Genomic DNA, 22813 nt, shown 5'->3' on the forward strand with positions numbered 1-22813 from the left:
ATGAAGAATCCACTGCATCCACTGAACAGTGTCATCTCCAGACAGAGGAATAGCTTCAGGGACAGACTTTTGTCACTGTCTTGCTCCACTGACAGACTGAGGAGATTGTTCTATGCGACTCGTCAATTCCACCCGGGGGAGTAAATGCTAACATTACTCAAAGTTATTGTCTGCTTTTACATGCATTTTTATTACTATTTAATTTAATATTGTTTTTTGTATCAGTATACTGGTGCTGGATTATGTGAATTTCCCCTTGGGATTAATAAAGTATCTATCTATCTATCTATATATGTGCTTTTCGAAAACAAAATAATGTATATTTAAAAACGTTTTGCTCAATACACAGAGTTTTGGTGAATATGCTAGACAGCTTCAAACTGAAATCAAGCAATTTTAGATTGACCATCTCATAAAGAAATTTTAAGAAACAATTAAATTAATTTTTACTCAGTTTAGGATGTTTAATCACTTAATGATGCTGGCACATTGGATTAGGTCAACTGAGCTAAAAATGTTTTGGTGCGGATTTTTACTTGTACTCCGTATCTGATGTTTCTTGTTTCATTTTCTAAAGATAGTCGGCCAGCATTGATGGATCCTGACATTACTTTTCCATTGCCATGTTTTGATGAAACCTTGTTTGTCACTGACTACACCAAAATTATCAGGAAAGACGTCAAAAAATTATGAATGCAGAAAAGGAATCTTCAGAAACATATTGAACTTCATGGTTTTTATGTTTGAAGCACGTCGTCAACCAGCTAGCTTTAGATTGAGAAAAATGTCTCAACAACATCCTTCAATGCAATTTCCTCTTGCCCCACTAGTAAATCTTTGAACCTCTCTCCATTAATGACATGTCTTAACTCTGTATCTACAGAACAGAAGATGGCCGGCTAGAAGACCTCTGATGTTACTTCTTCCTTGGGCTCAGCTAGAACAATTAATAACATAAGAGACTAAAAGAAGGTCCTGGCATGCTTATTCTAAAATTAATGAGTTGCTGATTTGTTTGACAATATTTTGGACTCATTTTAGTAAAGAGAATTTGATCTCTTTGAATTTGAGATAATACAGAACATCGCTTACCAAAGTTAGAAGGTAGGGTGGAGTTCTTCCTGAAAAGTCAATATGATAGTAGATTTCACTTTTTCCCCCCCCCCTTTTTTTATTTTAAATACTTCCACTATTACAGTCTGTGTGGAGCTAAGACGTGTGGCATGAAAGTAGAAGACATTAAAAATTGTACAAGCGATAGCATAAAAAGTTCAAAACTTAACATGAGGATTTGTTCAGTACCTTCAAAAATGCCCATGCAATTTTTCGAAAGCCCCTTTCATGCTTAGTCTGTAATTCAAAGTTAGCCCTGGCTTCATCCATGCTCATGAAATCAAGGACCTAAAACAGTTAAACACATTAATAACAACACATTTTATTTATATAGCAACTTGCCCATGCTCAAAGCACTTAACATTAGAAAAGACATCAAAATTGTATTTTTCAAAGATTTAAGAAGAGCATTACAATTGAATAAAGTGACAGTAAGTTACATCTGCTCATTTTCCTGAAGTTGCTTTTATCTTGTGCATGATTATAGTGAGCCAGAAGGTACACATCAGCCTACCACAGGTTTCTGACGCATACTCACTCACTTTCAGAGAGCTAACAATAAACTAGACCACACATATTAGACGCAAAGGAAAGTTGGAGCTCCTGATGTAAACCTTCTCAAATGTAGGAAGAACATGCAAACTTGCATACAGAAGGCAACCAAATCAGTTGTGAAAGTGTAAATGCTGTGAAGCTGCAACGCTACCAACTGCCACTACATTGTCTATCATAAAGATCCACATTTAAGAACTATACTACAAGCAGAAGCAGTATATTACCTTTTTCAAAACTACATATACATAATACTAGGGGGTTCCCCCTGCTCGCTTTGCTCGCCAGCCACTTCGCGTCTCTGCCAGATGCAGTTGTTCCTCCGAAACCCCCTCTTAAAATGGTGATAGAATGAGAAATATTTTTTTTTTTTTGGGAAACCTCTTCTTTGCTCGTTCAGCTGCAGGCTTATATATATATATTTTAAATAAGCCAGATTTAAAGCATGACAAAAAAACATGAAGCCTCTATTGATAATCCCCAAGGATACAGTGCATACATTTCCAGTTTCCTTTTATTTCAGGTTTGGAGCTCTGCATGTTCCACTACTATTAAAATAATAACACGATATTACATACCTCGAAAAATAAGATTACTTTAGGACTTTGCTCATTCTCCTGTAAAAAGTATCCAAATCGCTCATTGAAGACAATCTGCTCCTCCCACTCTGGGACAGTTGACTTATATTTTTTGAAATCATAAGGTTGTGTCATAATAGGCAAAATATGCTCCACCTTTTCTTGCTCATAAAAGGATGAAACAGGGCGACAGCTGGAATTAAAAACAAAAAAAAAATGGATTAAGGACACAAGTAAATATAGGCACATTGCAAAGAAATTCACTTATTACAATAATGTTCTTAGCAGAATAAATATTCATATGGGTTAATTATATTTCTGTATCACTTTTAAATGGAAATTTGCAAGTATAATCTAAACAGTGTATAACATGTTCCTAATATTACAGTGAACACATATGTAATATAGCTGTAGTAGAATACGATACAAATACTGTATACTAAATTCAAAGCCCTTAAAGAAAATGATTTTTTTAAAATCAAACTCAAATGGACAGCTGCAAATAAAACACTGTATAAAATACAGCATTCCTAATATTACAGTGAATACCTATGTAATATACAGTAACTGTACTAACACAATTTGTAACCATATTAAACGTAAAGTACTTTAAGTAGTTAAAAATATTTAAAAACAAAAACAGATTCTTATAAGCAGTATAAAATTAAATCAATAACTTTTGGCTTTGCATTAAAGTAGTATACAATAAAAAATCTTAATCTGATGTTTCATTTTTATTAAAGAAATACTCTACCCAAAAATTTGTATTTTATAATATGTTACTTACCCCATGTATTTTGTAAGGATAATCAAAAAAAAGCCTTTAATCTCATGTTGTCGTGGGGAATGGAAATAACATTTCTAATAGAAAGGGGAGCCAATGGTGTCCAACACTGGAGGACATCAAATACAAACATGACAAAGAAGAAAAAAAAATCTCCCATTACTTGTGTTGTATTATCCACGTGTCAAGTCATCCAATCATGGGCTCACAATGAGCAAAACGCATACAGTTAATACTAAAATATTGCTAAACAAATAATTCCAGAAAATGAAAGTCCCTAAACCTTTCCCCCTCTTTCATTTGTCAAGATCCCCGTCTTCAACTCACAAGCACAATCCCATGTGAAAGGCTTTCTAGTCTGCGGACTTTCATTTTTTGGAGTTATTTATTTAACAATATTTTAACCAAAAATACATGTGTGTTGCCTATTGTGAGCATACAATTGAATGATTTGACATGTGGATAATGTGGGATAAGTAAAGTGAGATTTTTTTATGGATGTTTTTATATTGTTTGCTGATGTCTAGCATTGGTCACAATTGAGTCCTATTTAATCAGATAGGTTTATTCTCCATGAAAACATTTTTCTCAGCCATCACCACAAACTAAAGGACTATATATATATATATATATATACACAGTATATATATATATATATATATATATACACAGTATATATATATATATATATATATATATATATACAGTATATATATATATATATATATATATATATATACAGTATATATATATATATATATATATATATATATATATATATATATATATATATATATATATATATATATATATATATATATATATACATATATATACATACATACATACACACACACACATACACACATACATATATATATATTACATACTAGGGGCTCCGCCTGCTCGCTTCACTTCCCACCCGGGTTTGGTTTACGGATATACAATTTAAAGAGATTGTTAGTTTCATGTAAATTGTTTCATACGCTGCCCGATCATTTCAAAGCCTGTACAGCAGCTGTCCTTTTGCCACTTCGCATATCTTTCACTCGCGTTGTGAAGGGGGTAGGGTGGTGGCTGGGGGGTAAGGGGCTCGAGGGTTAGTTTGGCTGAATGCACACTAAGGAGAAGCAGTCTGATCATCTGCAGGCCTTTTGCTTCTGGCAAGCTGCGTGTTTTGCTTGTCTCTTGTCGTTGTTTTAAGAGCTGGGAGCATGAAGCATGTCTGCCAATAACAACCCAACAGCTACTAGGTTAGATGTCCGTGGACTTGTTTTAAATGATGTGTCAGGCTTCAACCTGGCTGGGACACTACAATACTTTCGCATTTTACTGCTTTCATATTCTGTACCTTTCTCTGCATGTGTATCGTGCCATCGTTTGTTTGAGCCTTTCGAATTCCAGTGCTTTCATAATCTCTTATCTGCCTTTTTTTCTCTCCGGCGCTTTTGGGTCTCTTTTCTCTGTGCTGCTCTTTCTTCTTCGCTTACTCGTTGACGTTTCATCTAGAACATACTGTCCTTATACGCTTTATATGTGCTGAGAGAACAGGATCTGTGTCTGCTACGTGCCTTTACACGACTGAGTGTTATTTGATATTGTTTGCGTCTCGCGGGTCTTTTGAATGTCTTCCAAGATGATCACATATTGTCGCCCTGCTTTTCCTTTCCAGGATTCTTTTTTTTGACAGACAGACGGACATTGTCACACACGTGTGAATAGGAGGCAGCTGAAGAGCTTGGAGAATAATGGTAACACATCTGCCCGGGGGTGGCGGGGTGCACTAACGCTCTAAGTTCCCTGCAGACCTTTCCCAGAAAATCCCACTAGGAGCCACTGCCTCGACTAGGAACACACAACTTCCGGTCCCGGCCCAGAGAACAACATCACTTCCCCCCCAGACTTCCTATAAAGTTTCACTCCCTTCCTCTGGAATTCAGTTCTGTTTTGGACTCTGTCTTGTAAACTTTACTTGCTACCAACCTTTTATTATATATACTGTATATATACACACGTGGACAAAATTGTTGGTACCCTTCAGTCAATAAAAGAAAAACTCAAAATGGTCACAGAAATAACTTTAATCTGACAAAATTAATAATAAATAAAAATTCTATGAAATTTAACCAATTAAAGTCATACATTGATTTTCAACCATGCTTCAACAGAATTAATAAAAAAAAAAAACTCATGAAACAGGCCTGGACAAAAATGATGGTACCCCTAGAAAAGACTGAAAATAATGTGACCAAAGGGACATGTTAATCCAAGGTGTGTCCACTAATTAGCATCACAGGTGTCTACAATCTTGTAATCAGTCAGTGGACCTATATATAGGGCTCCAGGTAGTCACTGTGTTGTTTGGTGACATGGTGTGTACCACACTCAACATGGACCAGAGGAAGCAAAGGAAAGAGTTGTCTCAGGAGATTAGAAAGAAAATTATAGACAAGCATGTCAAAGGTAAAGGCTATAAGACCATCTCGAAGCAGCTTGATGTTCCTGTGACTACAGTTGCACATATTATTCAGAAATTTAAGATCCATGGGACTGTAGCCAACCTCCCTGGACGTGGCCGCAGGAGGAAAATTGATGACAAATCAAAGAGACGGATAATACGAATGGTAACAAAAGAGCCCAGAAAAACTTCTAAAGAGATCCAAGGTGAACTTCAAGCTCAAGGAACATCAGTATCAGATCACACCATCCGTCGTTGTTTGAGCCAAAGTGGACTTCATGGGAGACGACCAAGGAGGACACCATTGTTGAAAACAAATCATAAAAAAGCCAGACTGGAATTTGCCAAACTACACGTGGACAAGCCACAAAGATTCTGGGAGAATGTCCTATGGACAGATGAGACAAAAATTGAACTTTTTGCCAAGGCACATCAGCTCTATGTTCACAGACGGAAAAATGAAGCATATCAAGAAAAGAACACTGTCCCTTCTGTGAAACATGGAGGAGGCTCTGTTATGTTCTGGGGCTGCTTTGCTGCATCTGGCACAGGGTGTCTTGAATCTGTGCAGGGTACAATGAAATCTCAAGACTATCAAGAGATTCTAGAGAGAAATGTGCTGGCCAGTGTCAGAAAGCTTGGTCTCAGTCGCAGGTCATGGGTCTTACAACAGGACAATGACCCAAAACATACAGCTAAAAACACCCAAGAATGGCTAAGAGGAAAACATTGGACTGTTCTAAAGTGGCCTTCTATGAACCCTGACCTCAATCTTATTGAGCATCTTTGGAAAGAGCTGAAACATGCCGTCTGGAAAAGGCACCCTTCAAACCTGAGACAACTGGAGCAGTTTGCTCATGAGGAGTGGGCCAAAATACCTGCTGAGAAGTGCAGAAGTCTCATTGACAGTTACAGGAATCGTTTGATTGCAGCGATTGCCTCAAAAAGTTGTGCAACAAAATATTAAGTTAGGAGTACCATCATTTTTGTCCAGGCCTGTTTCATGAGTTTATTTTTTTAAATAATTCTGTTGAAGCATGGTTGAAAATCAATGTCTGACTTTCATTGGTTAAAGTTCATAGAATTTTTATTTATTATTACTTTTGTCAGATTAAAGTTATTTCTGTGACCATTTTGAGTTTTTCTTTCATTGACTGAAGGGTACCAACAATTTTGTCCACGTGTGTATATACAATATATATCTCCTGAGACATTGTAAAGGTCTGAGGCAAAATTTACATTACAGCGAAGTATTTTTATGGTCCTGACAGCTTCCCCATATGACACAAGTCTATAGAAATCTCGTTTAGTTAGTTAGTTGTGCACAACGATCCCCAAACAGAAACACGAATTTTTTTTTCTTTCTTCGAACTTTCCTCGTACTGGTTTTTTTTTTTGCTGTTTTTGTTTTGCGGCGGTCTTCAGTGATACCTTTTGCTTATTGCTCATCAACATTTGAAAAATATCCTTTGGAATTTAACTCATTGGCACCCTCCTATAGAAACAGCAAACATGAAAAAACGATAACACTTCATATTAGAAGAGTAAAAAAAAAAAACTTTCAATTTTTGCAGCTCTCTCTGTGGCAAAAAGAAAAAAGATGTTGCCAGTGAATTCGGAATTTTGCCATCGACACTGTCAACTTTCTTGAAAGACCGAGCAAAAAAAAGAAGAAAAATCTCGGGTTGCAAACGTATGTGAACTGCTGCATTTGAAAACGTCAAAAAAGCAGTTTTTATGTGGTTCAGTGATGCTCGTTCAAGAAACATTCCTATTAATGTGCCACTCATTCAAGAAAATGTGAGATTTGTAAACTCTCTTGGGACCTGCCCCAACTAGACAGCACGGCGAAGAGCATTCTGAAGTGAGATCTCCACGTCAATGAAAGACTGTTTGTTTATCTGTTGCCGGGGCAACAGCAGGCTCAAAGCTATGCTTCATCTCTCAGCTATGTTGGGTCTCTCCAGCAAAGCAAACAGAAAAGATCTCGATGGGTGGTGCAAGGTACATTGTAAATGCAGATAACAGGATTACTTGATTACTGATCTGGCCACAACCCTGCCTAACTGTTGTGTCTGTGTATAGCAGAGTGGCAGATCACGCTACAATAAATAAGTGTGCCGTTCCTGTTACAAGCTGAATAAAACTGGATTTGCTAAAGTACTGAGACTAAGCCTCGTGTTTTGGGGTGCAAGACAAGGACTTACAGCGCGACCCCGATCTTTTAGGATTCACTTCTGTGGCGCCTCACTGCACCGCTGTGAGCCTGCTATTGCCCTGACCTAGCATCGGACAAACAATCTTCCACAGACGCTGCAATCGTGCTTTGGGACGCACTTTAGCGTGTCGTTCTCATTGGGTGGGAGTAGGGGGGGGATCCCAAAAGTGTTCAAAAACCTCACAATATGAAGAAGAAAAAGGATGATTCGGCTTCTGATTGATAACTGTGCTGCACACAACATGCTTCTACATTTAGATAATGTTCGCGTTGAATTCCTCCCACCCAATTGCACAGCAGTGCTTCAGCCATTGGATTTGGGCATCATTCGCACCCTGAAAGCGTATCATGGCAAGGAAATGCCGAGAACAATTCTTGTCAGCATAACTTGTAGTAGGGCTGGGTGGTATAACCAAAATTCTATATCACGGTATTTTTCAAAATTATACCAGTGTCACAGTATTCAACGGTATGTTTTTCCCCATGCATGAGTGTACGTTATCCACATTTTCCACTGCAATTACTGCAGCAGACTGGCTAAGAATAACCTATTCCACGGTCATGAGAATTGTACATAGTACAAAAATTTTTTTAATGTGCACACAAGTATAAATACATGTTTGCATGGCCCCATAAAGTGATAGTTTTCAAGGAGGTGGCACTACTGAACACAAGGAATCACATTGCATTACAGTTGCAGTTAAAATAAAGAACCATTTTACTGAACAAATTTTGCAAACAACTTAAACTATAATTTTGACAACATATTTTCAATCATCCAAAGAGGCATTTAGACAAAGGAATAAATAGTCAATATTTTTTTGTAAACCAACTATGTGAATTTCCCCTTTGGGATTAATAAAGTATCTATCTATTTATCTACACTTGCTGTTAATGTTAATCTCTGTCCACTGAGACGTTAGCTATATGGATTGTAATGGCGTTGATCATCTTGGTCCACCACTTGGTTTTTTTGACGTAGGCAGTTCCTTAAGCAAACGCGTCTACAGTGTTCTCCCCAGAAATTTTTTTCACCCGGGTGGCAAGAAAAAGAAGCAGGGTGCGGCGGTTAGTGGAATTTGGTGGTGGGGAAAATTAAAAGGTCAACTATTTTTATTAGTTAATTATTATTAATTATTTTCCAAAGCTCAATATGACTTCCTTTTTTAAGGATTGACACTTGTGCCAGAATATTGTTATTAAATTTAAGAAGTATCCAATTCAGGAACCTGCAACCATAACAAAGATTTTAAATAACAATTGTTATGACATAAACCAAGAGGCACTTGCTGTCTATATTTGTTACTATATTATATTCATTGAAAACAATGAAAAAAAAAGTATAGGAAACCTAATGAAGAAAATTAAAAAATATTCTTCAAAGCCAACTTGCATATGCAGAAGGTGTCTTAAGTTAAATATTTATTCTTCTTTTCTTCCTAGAGGCCCAATTGTCTGCAGCTTTCCCATAATCAAAGTCCCCAGGATCTGGGCCCTCCAAGGAGATCACTCATCGTACACTGTCGTAGTGACTGTACTGCAAAGTCATCAGACAGCCATCTAGTGTCACTGGCCATTTTCAGATTAATCTGGGGAATGTTCAGAATTGAATTTCCGTTAAACCAGCCATCCTAACTGAAGAATTTTGGAAGAAACAGAATAGCTGCCTTAAGATGTTCAGTTTTGTTAAATAAGGTACAGCAGCTGCTGCTTGGGCACTTGCAAGGGCGAATCGGCGGTTTACATAGTGGCAGTTGACCAAGAGTCCAGATGTTTTATCTCTAAGCAGTTTTGCCACACCTTTCTGTTTCCCCAATCATAACAGCCGCTCCATCTGACCCTAGTCCAACCAGATTAGCAGTTTTCAAGCCTAGAGTGTCCATAGTCTCACTCAGTGTGTTGGTTATAGTCTCTGCTTTGCCATCAATCATATTGCGGGTTGATACAAAACTAATTCTAACCTCTTTAGTGACCTGGCAAACATATTTAATGTAAATAATTGTTTTATATCTGAGATATCTGTAGTTTCATCACACAGAATAATGAAAAACGTTTCTGTGTGTATATTTTTCAGTATGTTAGATTTTATTTCTGATGCTAAGACATCCAGCAGCTCTTGCATTATTCTTTCAGAGGTGTAATGTGCATTTTTACCAATATTGAGATGTTGTAAAAAGGAACAATCTATTTCTTTACAATGTTCCAACAGCTTTTTAAACAACATTGCATGTGGCAACTCATTTTTTGCCAAACAATGCAGGGATCTTAAAGCTCCCACAAAGGCATCTCTCTGTAAGTTATTTAACACAGATACAGATCTTTCAATTTGACCGATTCCAGTTTGCTCTAGTACACGCTTTCCTAAAAGGTCAGCAGAAGACTCAATGTGCGTTTTACTTTTTTCATGGTCCAGCAAGCTTTCTTTTCAAATTCTTGTGTATGGCACGTTTACCCAAAGTAACCTCTCCTTGGGGGATGTTTGTTTGAATATTTCATGCACAATGTGCACCACATAACATTTTCTTTGACCATTAGCCAATTAAAATCTTTAAACCTTTGTTTGTTTATGCCAGATAAGCGCTGCTTAGATTTATCAATTGGCAGACTGTGTGCTGAGGAGATTTGCCCTGATGGACCAGCCTCTGCAATGTCTTTGTCTGAAATTGCCACATGAGGAGTTGACGCCGCACCTTCATTAGTTTGTGACGTCTCTTTTCTGAAATAACTGAGCAGTGTTGTTTTATGATCACCTCTTTTGCTCATGTTGGTAAAACGTTTGAAAAAAAATTTGTACCTATGAATAAGACTTTTGAGTGGGAAAGGGAGAGCCTGTTGGATATTCAATTCACACTTGCACTATGGCAGGTACGCATTCTCAACATTTCCACTTTAATCTCGACATTTCTACTTTATTTTCACCATTTATCTCGAGATTAAATTTGACATGTTGAATTTATTCTCATAGTTTGTCATTAAAGTAGAACATCGCAAACTAAACTACATCTTAAAATGAATATTTAAATTTACTAGATTTTAGCAACATGTCGACTTTATTCTCGACATATAGTTTTTTTTCTTCACTTTGTCAGCATTTTTTTTTCCTTCACCGTGGCTCTAATACGCTTCCGTACAAAACCCTCAGCAATTCAGTGACAAAACTTTTGCTCAGGACACAGTGTGTGCTGCAAGGGTTTCTGTACACTTTTTGCAATAAGGACGCAGGTCCAAATATAAGAATGGCAGATAGGGTCACTTTAAACAGGAACCACAGTGAGTGGTACAAGGATTTTTGCACACAGTACACACCTAATGCTTAAACAACTATATATATATATATGTTTGCTATGTACTGTACAAGAAGAGAGCTGCTGTACGCTCAGCCGCACTATACGGACTGCACTGACGCTGAGAACAGAGATATCACTTCCTGACGCCTTTTTTCTGATATCTGACAGGCTGGTTAACTAGACTTTTTTATTTTATCAGTTCTCCTCTTGCCCGCCCACCTCCACATCCTCTTTGCTTGTGAACTGCCACTCTGCTCCTGCTATTAGAATGTACAGCACCCTCTTGCCCACCCACCTCTCCATACTCCTTGCCACTATATTAAGCTGCTACACTCCCGCTATTATCATGTACAGCCCGCTCTCGAAGCCCCACCTCCCCATACTCTTTGCTTGTGAACTCTGCCTCGCCTCGTACCCGCAATTAATTTTAGCAATATTTGCCCACCCACCCGCTTGTCCCTTGCCATCTCTACAGATCATTATATCTGCGGCTGTCATCTCACAATGTCATGTGAGATGATAGCCGGGCGCTCAACTAATTTAAAAGACGCTAGGGAGAACACTGGTCTACAAGTAACGTCTGACTTGAGCGTCCTCTAGCTTTTTCAGTTTTACCTGAGAATTTGGACGGTGCCAATCTTAGTTCCATGTATTCATGGCACTGCAAATCATGTTTGCGGCTAAGGTGGTGCAGCAAATTGCTCATGTTGCTGCCTCCAGCGACAACTTTAGCTCAACAGCATTTGCAGTAAATAGTTGTTTGGTCCATATCCGACCTTTTAAAATCAAAATCTCCAGACAACAAACGCAGCTCCTTTTTTCGCCAAAAGTTCTTCTGTGTCATCATATTCAACTTTATCGTCTGCTATAGCTTCATTTTCGGAATGTTCTCTGTCCATTTTCACTGCTCAATACCTCCACTAACACATGTACTCCGCTGCATGCGTGTTTAGCGGTGTAGCAGAGAAAAAGAAAAGTCCCCCCCTTAAACAGTTTCCCCCGGCGTCACATTCTGAACGTTGTTCAGGCTATTTAAACCGGTATTTTGGTATAAGAAAAATCCACATCATAACAAAAATAAAAAAAAAAAACTCCCAGCACTAACTTGTAGGAAGAAGGAGATTAAAATTAACGCAAAAGAAGCTATTGAAATGGCTGCAAATACCTGGACGAAAGTTAAAAGAAAGCACTATAGTAACAAATATAGAATCTCATTACAACAAAATATTGTTTAGGTCCCTGGGAGTTCGTTGTAACGGAATTTTACCTATATATATCTGCTGTGGCAGATGGCCAGGACCCTACCTAGCCGGGCGCCTGGGCAGTCCACGAGAGGGACAATACCTCCCCTGGGCCACGAGAGTGCAGCCGCCCTGGTCTGCTTGAGCTGGGAAGCTCATCCCTATGGGAGGGCGTGGCCTCTGCCAGGGGGCGTCCGGACGGTCATGGAACCCTGGATGGCAGGAAGTGCTGCCGGAAGAAATCCCAGGGGCACCTGGAGTGCCTCCGGGTGCTCACCGGACACTTCTGCCACACCAGGAAGTGTCGTTGGACAGAGCACCTGGAGCTCTTCCAGGTAATTATAAAAGGGGTCGACTCCCTCCAATAGATGAGCAGGAGTTGGGAGGAAGGAGGCGGAGCTTGTGAGGAGGGGAGTAGAGGCGACAGAGAAAGAGAGAAGAGACAGTTGGTGACTAAGGCATTGTGGTGCTGTGTGATAATAAAACGTGTGTGTTTTGGACATTCTGGTCTCTGTCTGTGTCCGGGGGTTGGCTTTCCACAATGTGTGTATATAGTATAAAAAAACACTTTTGGCTAGAGTATTCCTTTAAGTCTAACTAAAATTTTAATTAAACACAAGCACAAAGCATAAAATTATTATTTTACCTGTTCTCCTTCCTCAAGTATTCCCCAGTAGTTTCATCAACTACATAAACCTTTACCATGGGGTGAGACACCATCATGTCAGTCTTTAGTCGATCTGTTCTGTGGATGTAAACCCCTAGTACAAGACTTTCATCAAACGAATGCTTTACTTCATTTTGAAAGGTTTCACTCTCAGGTTCAGCGGAAATAATATCTTCAGCTGGTCTTTCTTCAACTAATGATTCATCTATAAAATTAAACATTGTAAAATCCCAGAAAACACTTAATTTCTCTTGTCATTGAGCCAATATAGCATCATTCTAGTCAGATATACAATAAAATGAACATTTACATACAAGACAAAATGTATAAATTGGTCTAAAAACAAACCATTAGAAATCAGTCCTTTATACACTGCAATTTTATATTAAAGAAGTTAAAGCCTAATGTGTACAATATATTGAAATGCAAAGCTAGCAAAAGGTGTAAAAGAAAACAATGAGAAACATACACCAAATCAAATATAAAATTGTATTTATTTTTGCATCTGGAACAAAAAGGGTCTATTAAGTAGTATAATAATCTAATTTTGAAACCATAAAGACTGCAGTAAATTCAAAGCTACAATGATTAAGCATCAATAAAAATGAACAAAAGGAGGTTGCATCAGTTCTGCCCTTGTTCCATGTAAAGTACAGAGTGAAATTAAAATTCTGAATTCCCACGCTTAAAGCTCTTTAGGGTTTAGCTTATCATTTCATTTGTATAGCTCATGCTCCTCAGACTCTGTTTTATTGTACAAGTAATCATAAGATGGGTTTATAGTGATCAAATTTTATCTGAGCTCTGAAAATCTGAAAGTCTTAGTAGGAGAAGAGTACTTATGAGCTTAAAATGTAAATATTTGCAAATATCAACACTTTTTTTAAATTTACTTTTTTACATTTACACAACAAAATGAAACAGTGGATAGCAAAACAGAAAAAAGAATCATGAATAAATTCACAAAAGATGCATTTTTGAGTGAACATTAAGAAGATAAAAATCATTATGAAATTAATAGATATTTAGTCAATGCTTACTGTGGTTAATTATGTACAATTTATTCATAGATATGTAGAGGTTTGAAACATAATAATAAAAAACAACAAAACTAAAAGGTTTGCAGTTAAGGAAAAACCAAGACATTTTTTTGGCTGTTGGTGCCAAAAAATAAATCAGATTATGGACGATCACAGGATTTCATTCCAGCCATTTTCTTAAGAAGTAATTAATTAATTACTGCTGTTAATGGCCCAAACTTGTTTTGCCTTAAATGTAACTAACTTTCTTCTTTATGTTAAGGCCGTTTTTTATATTAGGTGACTTTTCGTATGTTTTTCAGTCATACCCTTCATTTACGTAATCTTAGTGAGCTGGAAGCAGTGTGTAGCACACTCCCATTAAGCTGCTTGCATAATGTTACATACCCAGTGACTCACTTCGACTGGTCTGCGACCAGGTTTGATTTTCACGTTAGTCGTCAGGTTGGGCTCTGTGTGCATGACAACTGACAACCAAAGAATGTTCATTGGAGGAATAAAGTTACCGAGTGTTTTAGGCCTCATAAACAAACAGAATAGAAGCACATCTGTCTGATGTCTCACATTTTACATAGCAGAATCACGTAAAAGGGAAAAAGGGCAGAGATACACTTCATACACTTTTTCTTCCATAGGCGACCATGTTTGTCCCTCACATTTTTCCACATTTTCATATATTCACCAACTTCTAAACCTGAAGTTGAATGGAAGCGTGTTTTAGGAAAAAATGTGGTTTCCAAGTAGCCCAATTAGAGTCTTAGCGGTATATATAAGGTTCGTGCCAACACGATGTATTTTTGAGGAGGTGCTCTCCAGGCTAAGCTGTAGGCGCAATGTAGGCTATGCGGGCGATGCCGTACTTAAAGTGTAGGCTCAACACAGAAGTACAAATCAGACTTTACATTAAGCTTTCTAAAAGTGCCATTAAAAAAAAAAAACCCTAGTCAGTAACAGAAGTATTGATACTAACCTTTTTTCTTCTTCTTCTTCTTCTTCCCTTTTGGCATTGGCAATGGTTGCTCTTCAATAATTTCTTCCTTTTCCTCTTTTCTAGGCCAGGCGTCATCTGAATTTTTAGCAATCACGATCTCTTCCTTGTTTTTCTTCTTACTAGTTCCTTCAATTGGGTCATCTTGCTGTTCTGGTGCAGATAGGACACTACTGCGACCCCATTAGATGAAAAGAAAATAACAGTACAAGATCATTAGCTGAAGTACTGAAAAACAATTATTTAAAAACATCCCTGCCTTGCATCCAATGCCTGCTGGGATTGACTCCAGCTACCCTGCAACCCTGATTATGATAAGCGGATTCAGAAAATGGATATGTGGATGCTTGGGAACACACTCAGATATTTGAAATAAGATTACAAATTTACACAATTTTAAACAAAAGAATAAAATTAAAGTTCAAATGAACCAGTCTCAACATTAATGAATTCCCTATGTAGTGTGCAGATTTATAGAATATATATTCTAAATAAAAGTACTTGTCAATTCTATTTGTACTCTCTTTAATGTTTAATATAATTGGGGGGACTATAAAGAAATAGCCAATGATAACGGCTTAACATCTCTTATATGTAATAAAGATTATTTTTACCTGGTTTCATCTTTAGGTATAGTTATTATTCTCTCTTTCTTCTTCTTCTTCTTCTTCTGCTCAGTTTCATTATTTAAAACCACTTCCTGATTAATAGCTTCCATTGATTCCATCATCTTCTCTGCAATCTTTTTTTTCAGCTTCATTCTAATTGCATCTTCGTTAGTCTGTTGTACCTGGATATCATACTCTTGCATGTTAGTCGTTAACTCCCTTTCCTCAGGCAACCTCGGAACCTTTCTTGTCCTTTTACTAGAGTTCTTGATGATATCATCAGACTCTAAAATGGGATTATTTGTTACTGCCTTAGGAAGCTGGGAGTCCTCATTCCTAACTGAAATGCCAAGCCCATCGTAGTTACCTTCATTTTGTCTTGGATCCTCCACTGCTTCCTTCTTTTTCTTCTTCTTAGGTTTAACATGTTTTGGTTCTTCTTCATTGTAAAAACTGTTAATTATTTTTTCAGTGGAAGCAGTTTTAAGGTCTCTCAGTTTATTCTTTGTGAAACGTGGACTCTGTTCCTCTGAATTGTATGTGTTATTCAAGATAGTCTCGTCATCTTCAGTTTTCTTCTGTAGGTCAAGACTCTTTTTCAAAGCATCAAGCTACAGTCAGAATGAGAGAAATGTATTACACACCCCAGTCTAAATGCAGAAATAAAGACTGTGCATCAACCAGTGTGATTCAATCAAAACAGAGTAGAACACAATTATTTTTTTTTTTTTTAAGTGCATAAACACACAGACACAACACACTGTTCTCATAAATTATTGCCATTCTTGATAAATACAACCAGCTGTATAAAATAAATGGCATAAAATAAGCTATATTAGGGGAGGTCCCAAAAATTCCCAGAATTGGTCAAAAGCATGAGGGCATAGTTATTGTGTGACTATGATTTGATTAATAATTCTGACGAGTGACATTGTGCTGGGTTGATTGAGCGCGTATTTCTGGTGTATATTCTACAATCGTGCAGGTGACTTGACAATTTTTTTTTCTACAGGCCACCAAAGAAAATTTTTGAGAGCCAATGATGAGAGTGAAGAACGTGTTCATAAAGAGTTTGTTCCCTGGGGATTAATGTTGTTAATTAGCAACATTACATTGAACAGCTAAGGTGTCTAAACAAGAAAACCATCAGGAAAAAACGTCTGGAAAAGTGGCACACCCAAAATTGGAATCTGCACAATGACGATGCACCTGCACACACATCGCTATGTCAGTTTGTGTCCAAAAACAATGTAGATAGTTTTGCACCCCCCAGATTTCCCAGATCTCACTCCTGGTGACTTTGCTTTGATCCAATATTGAAACTGAGACCAAAGGGAAGAAGACTTGCTACCTAGGAAGAAACTCAGGAGGGAAAAAAAAAAAACTAAAACGCAGGAGACCCAAGCCATGCTAACAAAATTTGAGTACAGGAAATTAATTGTTGGGAAAAGTGTATTGCATCTCATTAAAAAAAATGCTTTAGTTGCCTCACAAATTTTATGCAATCTTTTTGTTCAACCCACTGAATTAAAGCTGAAAGTCTGCACTTCAACTGCATCGGAGTTGTTTCATTTAAAATTCATTGTGGTAATGTACAGAACCAAAATGAGAAAAAAGGTGTCTCTGTCCAAATATTTATGGACCTAACTATGTGACCCATACGCTTGTGGATGCTACAGTGTACGGACTACATTTGCGCACGTACTTTATGTAAAAGAGGATTCACCAGATGGAAGTGCGAGAAATCATCACAGTGAGAAAACAGCGTCCGGTTTTGCTGTGTTGCGAGTGGAGGGAAGATGGAGGTTAAAGATAAAAATTCAGCAACAGCAACACAGTATCTGGCACGCGAGACCTATAAATGCATCGAGTCATTAAAATGGGGAATAAACAACGCTAGTAATGCCTATGCTAGAAATGGCTAAAGGAAAGCACTGTGAATACATTTGCAAGTTAGCATTTAAGTTTGATAATTGGCTTCACCACATCAAACCATTCATCAAAGATCGAAGCACACAGATTGAACCTGTTGGAGCTGTAATGTGGGTTGCCATCACATGTCGATAGTAAACAACAATGCTAACATCACGTACCAAAACTCGAACACACACACACGCCACCCACTAAAGCTTCAGAGATTTTATCCGTACATTCGTGTTGCATTTAACATATTTTCTGTCACCTGTTTCTGATATTAATTATAAATTGAATGACGTACCCAGAAACACCAAACAATCATGCAATCCTGCCCATCCAATGGTTGTTTGCTGTGAATTTTGCAGATGTTTTTAATAACTTCACAACTGTGAAAACTCAGAGACACATTGTGCGGAAACCAGTGCAGTATTTTGTTGCATTTGCTTTGTAGTATTACAAAATACTAGCCAATAGTCTTTTGCACGTGGTTTGAAATGTTAAAAAAATATTAATTGATGATGTTATATTAGTTAAATTCATTTTTAAAATGGCCAATACACTGTGATGTCAGGGCTAAGGGGGAGTGGGGCCCATTAGGATAATTCAGTCCCAGGCCCTAGCATTTATAATGGCACCCCTGATTAGTAACCATCTTGGAATGAATATTATTAGCACACTTAGTAAATTGCCCGGATGAGGACATAGCCAAGGACAACAAGGAATGATTGTATTCCAAGTAGTGACAATAAGGTGTACAGTCATGCCAAAATAGACCACTTGAGAAGGGAAGATAGGAAAGACGCACTTTGCTCATTTATTGTGCCCCTTAAAATACAGCTTGGATGTATATTTTTCAAGAGCAAAGAAATAACACCACCTGTTATTTTACAGCAAATCATAACCACTGCCTCCATAAGTCTTTGTTTTAATAATAGAAATAAACCAGAAAAGAGTTCGACCAGCAGTGCTTAACCCTTTCCTGTCTGGGTAGACCAATCATATCCGTTTCGTGCAAAAAGTTTGACAGCAAAAAGGATGTGGTTTTGTTTCAAAGATAAGTGCAAAGATGAAGATAAGGTTATGAGACCGAGAAGACGAGCTGCCTAAATCAAGTGGAAACTATTTATTTTAGCCCCCACGGTGGAAAAATACATTTGAAAACAGGATTTTACAATAGTTGCCTGCAAAATCTAACTGGGTACAATTTGGTGCAGAAGCATAAGAGATTGTGAAAAGGTCTTGGGCGGATAATCATTCACCTGTTGTGTTAGCCCTTTTGAAGTAACAACCTCGACCTCGCAGAAAGGCTTACTTTCACTGCTGTTACAAATTAAACCAGCAATGTTCATTCTGGCTTTCCCCACATCTATGTTCCACTAAATGTTATGACAAAAGCAAACATATGGTATAGTAAGAGAGAAACCAAATGTTCACACTCATCAGTTATTATCTCTGCAGCTGGACTCTGGTACACACCACCTCAGCATCTTCCCACAGAGCTGACTGCTATGAATTGCCAGCCTTCCTCCAATTGACTTTAAAAATTTGTGCCTTCAAGTCTCGGCCAATGAGGGAATGTAGAGTTTGAAAAGGTCACAGATATAATGAGGGGTTGTGCCATGGACTGTTTTGCATGCAAGAGTAAGAGTTTTAAATTTAATGCATTCATGAACAGGGAGCCAGTGTAAATGTGAAAGTACATGGGTGATATGATATGAGTATGAGTAATGTATGAGTAAGAATCTGAGCAGAACAGTTTTGTACATACTGGAGATTTGGAAGAGAATTTGCTACTAGACCAGAAAAGTGCACAATGAAATTCTAACTGAGAGGGGACAAAGGCATGAATAAGCCTCTCATTGGCAGTTTGTGGCAGAAATGGTCAGAGTCTTGCTAATACTACAAAGATGAATGTAGGAAATTTTGGTAGTGGTTTTAATGTGTGCCTCAAAATGTGTGTGGACTGTCAAAAATAACTTCAAGAGTATGAGCATTAGTGGCACATGATACCTGAATATTATTAACAGCTGGACCAAAATGATTCATTTTTTGATGGCATAATAGGCCCTTAAAAGGATATGTTCTTTGTGTTTCAAGTGAAAGTTTTTTCTTCACAAATACGCTATATATGCATTTGTCATGTAAATGTGCTTTATATTGTAGGCTATGAGGCACAGAGGAAAAGTTTAAAAACACAACAAAAAAAAAATCTATTTTTCAAGCCAAGACAGTTTTTAAGTATCGATCTGCATCTTGTGATTACACACAAAATTGTAAAATAGTACATTCATATTTGAACATAAAAAAAACAATATGAGATTCAACCATTTTAAAAGAAGACCAGCCATAGCATAGCACTTAGTCTTCCTGTGCAATAACCTTTCACACCCCCAGTGTCCAGTTTCTTCTCAAAAAGACCAAATCACAGTAAACTTTCATGCCACATGGATGGTTTTGTTTTGACTTACTTCTGTATTTAAGTGAGAATTAGCACAAGAGAATAGTCAATGTATCCCTACCATGAGAAAAACAGTATCATGAATATGAAATAAAATGCCAGAAACATTGAAGGCATGGAAAGCCTATTAGAAAAGAATTCAACTGTCTTTGCTTAAAAACTTGACATATTTTAAGCTTTTCCTACAAGCCTCATACCCTCCACAATAAAGCGCTAGTGCCAGGAATATATATTTTTTAATTTATATAAACTTTGCATATATGCCATGTTTGTGAAAAAATAACTTGAAAATTTCAAATGTAAGCTGCAAAAAATAAACAATGCATGCCATTACCCAGCAATAAATAACCAGTACTCAAATAGTGTGAAAAATTCACACAGCATCACACTTTGTGAAGATTCTACAAACTGTCAATATTTAATAATCATGCGTTTGGGGACTGTCATTACAAACTATAACACAACAAAAGATTTAGAATAGGGAGAATAGTATCTCAATTTGCATTGCAGTGTACTGGTACCTTGTCAAAGATGGGGTTCAACATTTTGGCATGAATAGGCACCAGCCCACCACAACCCAGAACTGGATAAGAGGGTTAGAAAACGGAAGAATGAAAAACAATTCAATTGTGATGCCAAAGACAAGATGTGGGTTACAATGGAGGTTCAAACAGCAGGAGTGAACACAGTCTTCTGAACTCCCTACTTAAGCACAGCAATGAAGCATGACGCCAGGTCAGCCACACCTTCATCTACTCTACTAACCCAAACTCTGGTCAGAAGTTGTGGGGAGACACATGTCTAAGTCAGCAGTTGGTGGTTCAAATTAGGGAACACCACACTATTGCAAGGCAAACACAGTGAAACGTACATTCATACCACAGAAACTCAGTAATCCCGAATTAGGGATTTCTATCTATCTATATCTCTATATATCTCTCTCTCTATATATATATATATATATATATATATATATATATATATATATATATATATATATATATATATATATATATATATATATATATATATATATATATATAGGCCCCCGCCGGGCTGGAGCCCGGCCGGGGCGCTAGGAGGACGTGAGGAGGGCTTGTGCCTCCTCCAGACCGCTGAGGGGCGTCCGTCCTGGTTCTGTTGGGGGCCACGGGTTGAGGGCATGGAAGCCCTTCCCTGTAGGGACCCGTGGCCACCGCCAGGCGGCGCTCCGATGCCGGTTTATCCCGTGCGGTTGCCGGTCGGGGCAGGAGCCCGGCCGGGACGCCTTGGAGGACCGGAGGAGGGCGAGTGCCTCCTCCAGACAGAGTGGGGCGTCCGTCCTGGTTAGGCACGGGCCCTCAGGTACAGGGCTTTGAAGCCCAGCCCTGTAGGGACCCGTGGCCACCGCCAGGCGGCGCCCGTGCCTGATTATCCCGGAACCGACACTTCCGCCACACCAGGAAGTGCGGGGAAGGTATTGTGTGGCGCCGGAGAGCTGCCAGGAAGGCAGCCGACACTTCCGCCACGCTGGGGCGTGGCAAGGGGCGGAAGCACCTGGGGCTCATCCGGGGCATTATTTAAGGGGCCGCCTCCCTCCAGTCATTGGTGGAGGTCGGGAGGAAGAAGGACTGAGCTGGAGAACGTGGACAGGAGGCGGCCAGGAAGCAAGGCACAGGACTGTGGGCCCTGGACGTGGGGGAATCGGTGCAGAAGGCACTGGGGTTATCGTGAGTGCACGTGACATTTCTATGACTGTTTGGAGTGTTAAATAAAGTGTGTTGGGAGCAAAATATGCTGTCCGTCTGTCTGTGCCGGGGCCAGCGTTCACAGTGGCGTAGCCGGCAGGATACTCCGCCTGGTTCAAGGGGGACCTGTATTGTTAAATCAAAAGTTTCTGTGAGCGGCCCGGCGCAGCAGCGGACCCACACTGGCAGCGGGGAGCGCCCGCACTAACCGCGGGCGTTCGCCCCAGAAACCGCCACCGGACAGCGGGATTGCTTTCCCCGGGTGCGGAGGAAGTCTCGACATCGCCCGGGCGCAGCGGGCTCGAAATCGCGCTGTCGGGACGGACAGCCAGGCGGTGTCGCTACGCAAAGGCCACACCGGCGGGGCCTCGCATGACGGATCCGGGAGGTGAGTGCCCTGCCCTGCAATAATCGGCCCTCGGGTCGGTTGTACTGTTTCCTACAGGCAGGGGCGAACCGGATCCGCGTCCGTGGCAGGAGCGCCGGGCCGCTGGCTGGCGGCAGCGCGGCGGCGGCAGCAGCAGAGAAGGCTGCGGAGTCGGAGCCGCTGCGGCTCAAGAATCGCCCGCAGCCACAACGCTGCGAGGAGGCACGTCTCCGCACTTCGGAGCAGGGGAGGCAAGATGGCAGCGGGCGGAGGTCCCGCCAGCTGACAGGCACGGGATTGGCGGTGTGTCTTGCGTGCCCGCCCGATGATTGGATAGGCGGGCCCAAGGAATGCCAGTCTCGGTCGGAGAAGGACCCGATTGGGCCAGAGGGAGTGGCCCAGAGGAGGCAGGCGGCGTGGGAGCCGATCGACAGGTAAGCCCACCGGCGTCTGTCTCTCTCTTTCCACCAGCGGCTCGGCGTGCGTCGGAGGAGTCCCTCGCCCGCCAAGCCGCCTTTGAGGAGTTGCTGCGTGTTCTAGTCGCTCAGTGCGAGCAGCTGATGGAGAAGCGGTCGGCGTCGGGAGTGACACCGCGTGGAGACGGAGGAACGGCGCGCGGCGCTGGAACGAGGCAGACAGAACACGGCGGGAGTGGTGAGTGTTGCCGTTCCGTAAAGCAAGTGGGGGTTCGCGAACATGGCGTGACTGTTTACAGGACGAGCGGCTCAGTAGGCAACCCCCAACAGCAGACGCCGGTGCAGACAGCTAGCGGCGAGGAGCTCGAATATGCAGGGGCGGGTAGGATCGGGG

The 22813-nt window shown here is 39.7% G+C and overlaps 1 protein-coding gene across 4 annotated transcripts in view; it reads right to left on the reverse strand.

The window, feature by feature from the left end:
* ahi1 (Abelson helper integration site 1) overlaps positions 1-22813 on the reverse strand; it is a 224629-nt gene that overhangs the window by 177462 nt on the left and 24354 nt on the right. For 3 of the 4 annotated variants that reach the window (XM_039738537.1, XM_039738536.1, XM_039738539.1), the window contains exons 4-8: positions 15541-16145; positions 14909-15099; positions 12878-13103; positions 2244-2436; positions 1303-1401 (exon numbers count right to left, since the gene is read on the reverse strand). In XM_039738537.1, coding sequence (XP_039594471.1) covers positions 1303-1401; positions 2244-2436; positions 12878-13103; positions 14909-15099; positions 15541-16145 — 1314 coding nt within the window. The remainder of the gene's footprint in view (positions 1-1302; positions 1402-2243; positions 2437-12877; positions 13104-14908; positions 15100-15540; positions 16146-22813) is intronic. The other variant, XM_039738538.1, reaches the window with a different exon arrangement.

Source organism: Polypterus senegalus, chromosome 16 (genome assembly GCF_016835505.1).
Source record: "Polypterus senegalus isolate Bchr_013 chromosome 16, ASM1683550v1, whole genome shotgun sequence".
NCBI lineage: Eukaryota > Metazoa > Chordata > Cladistia > Polypteriformes > Polypteridae > Polypterus > Polypterus senegalus.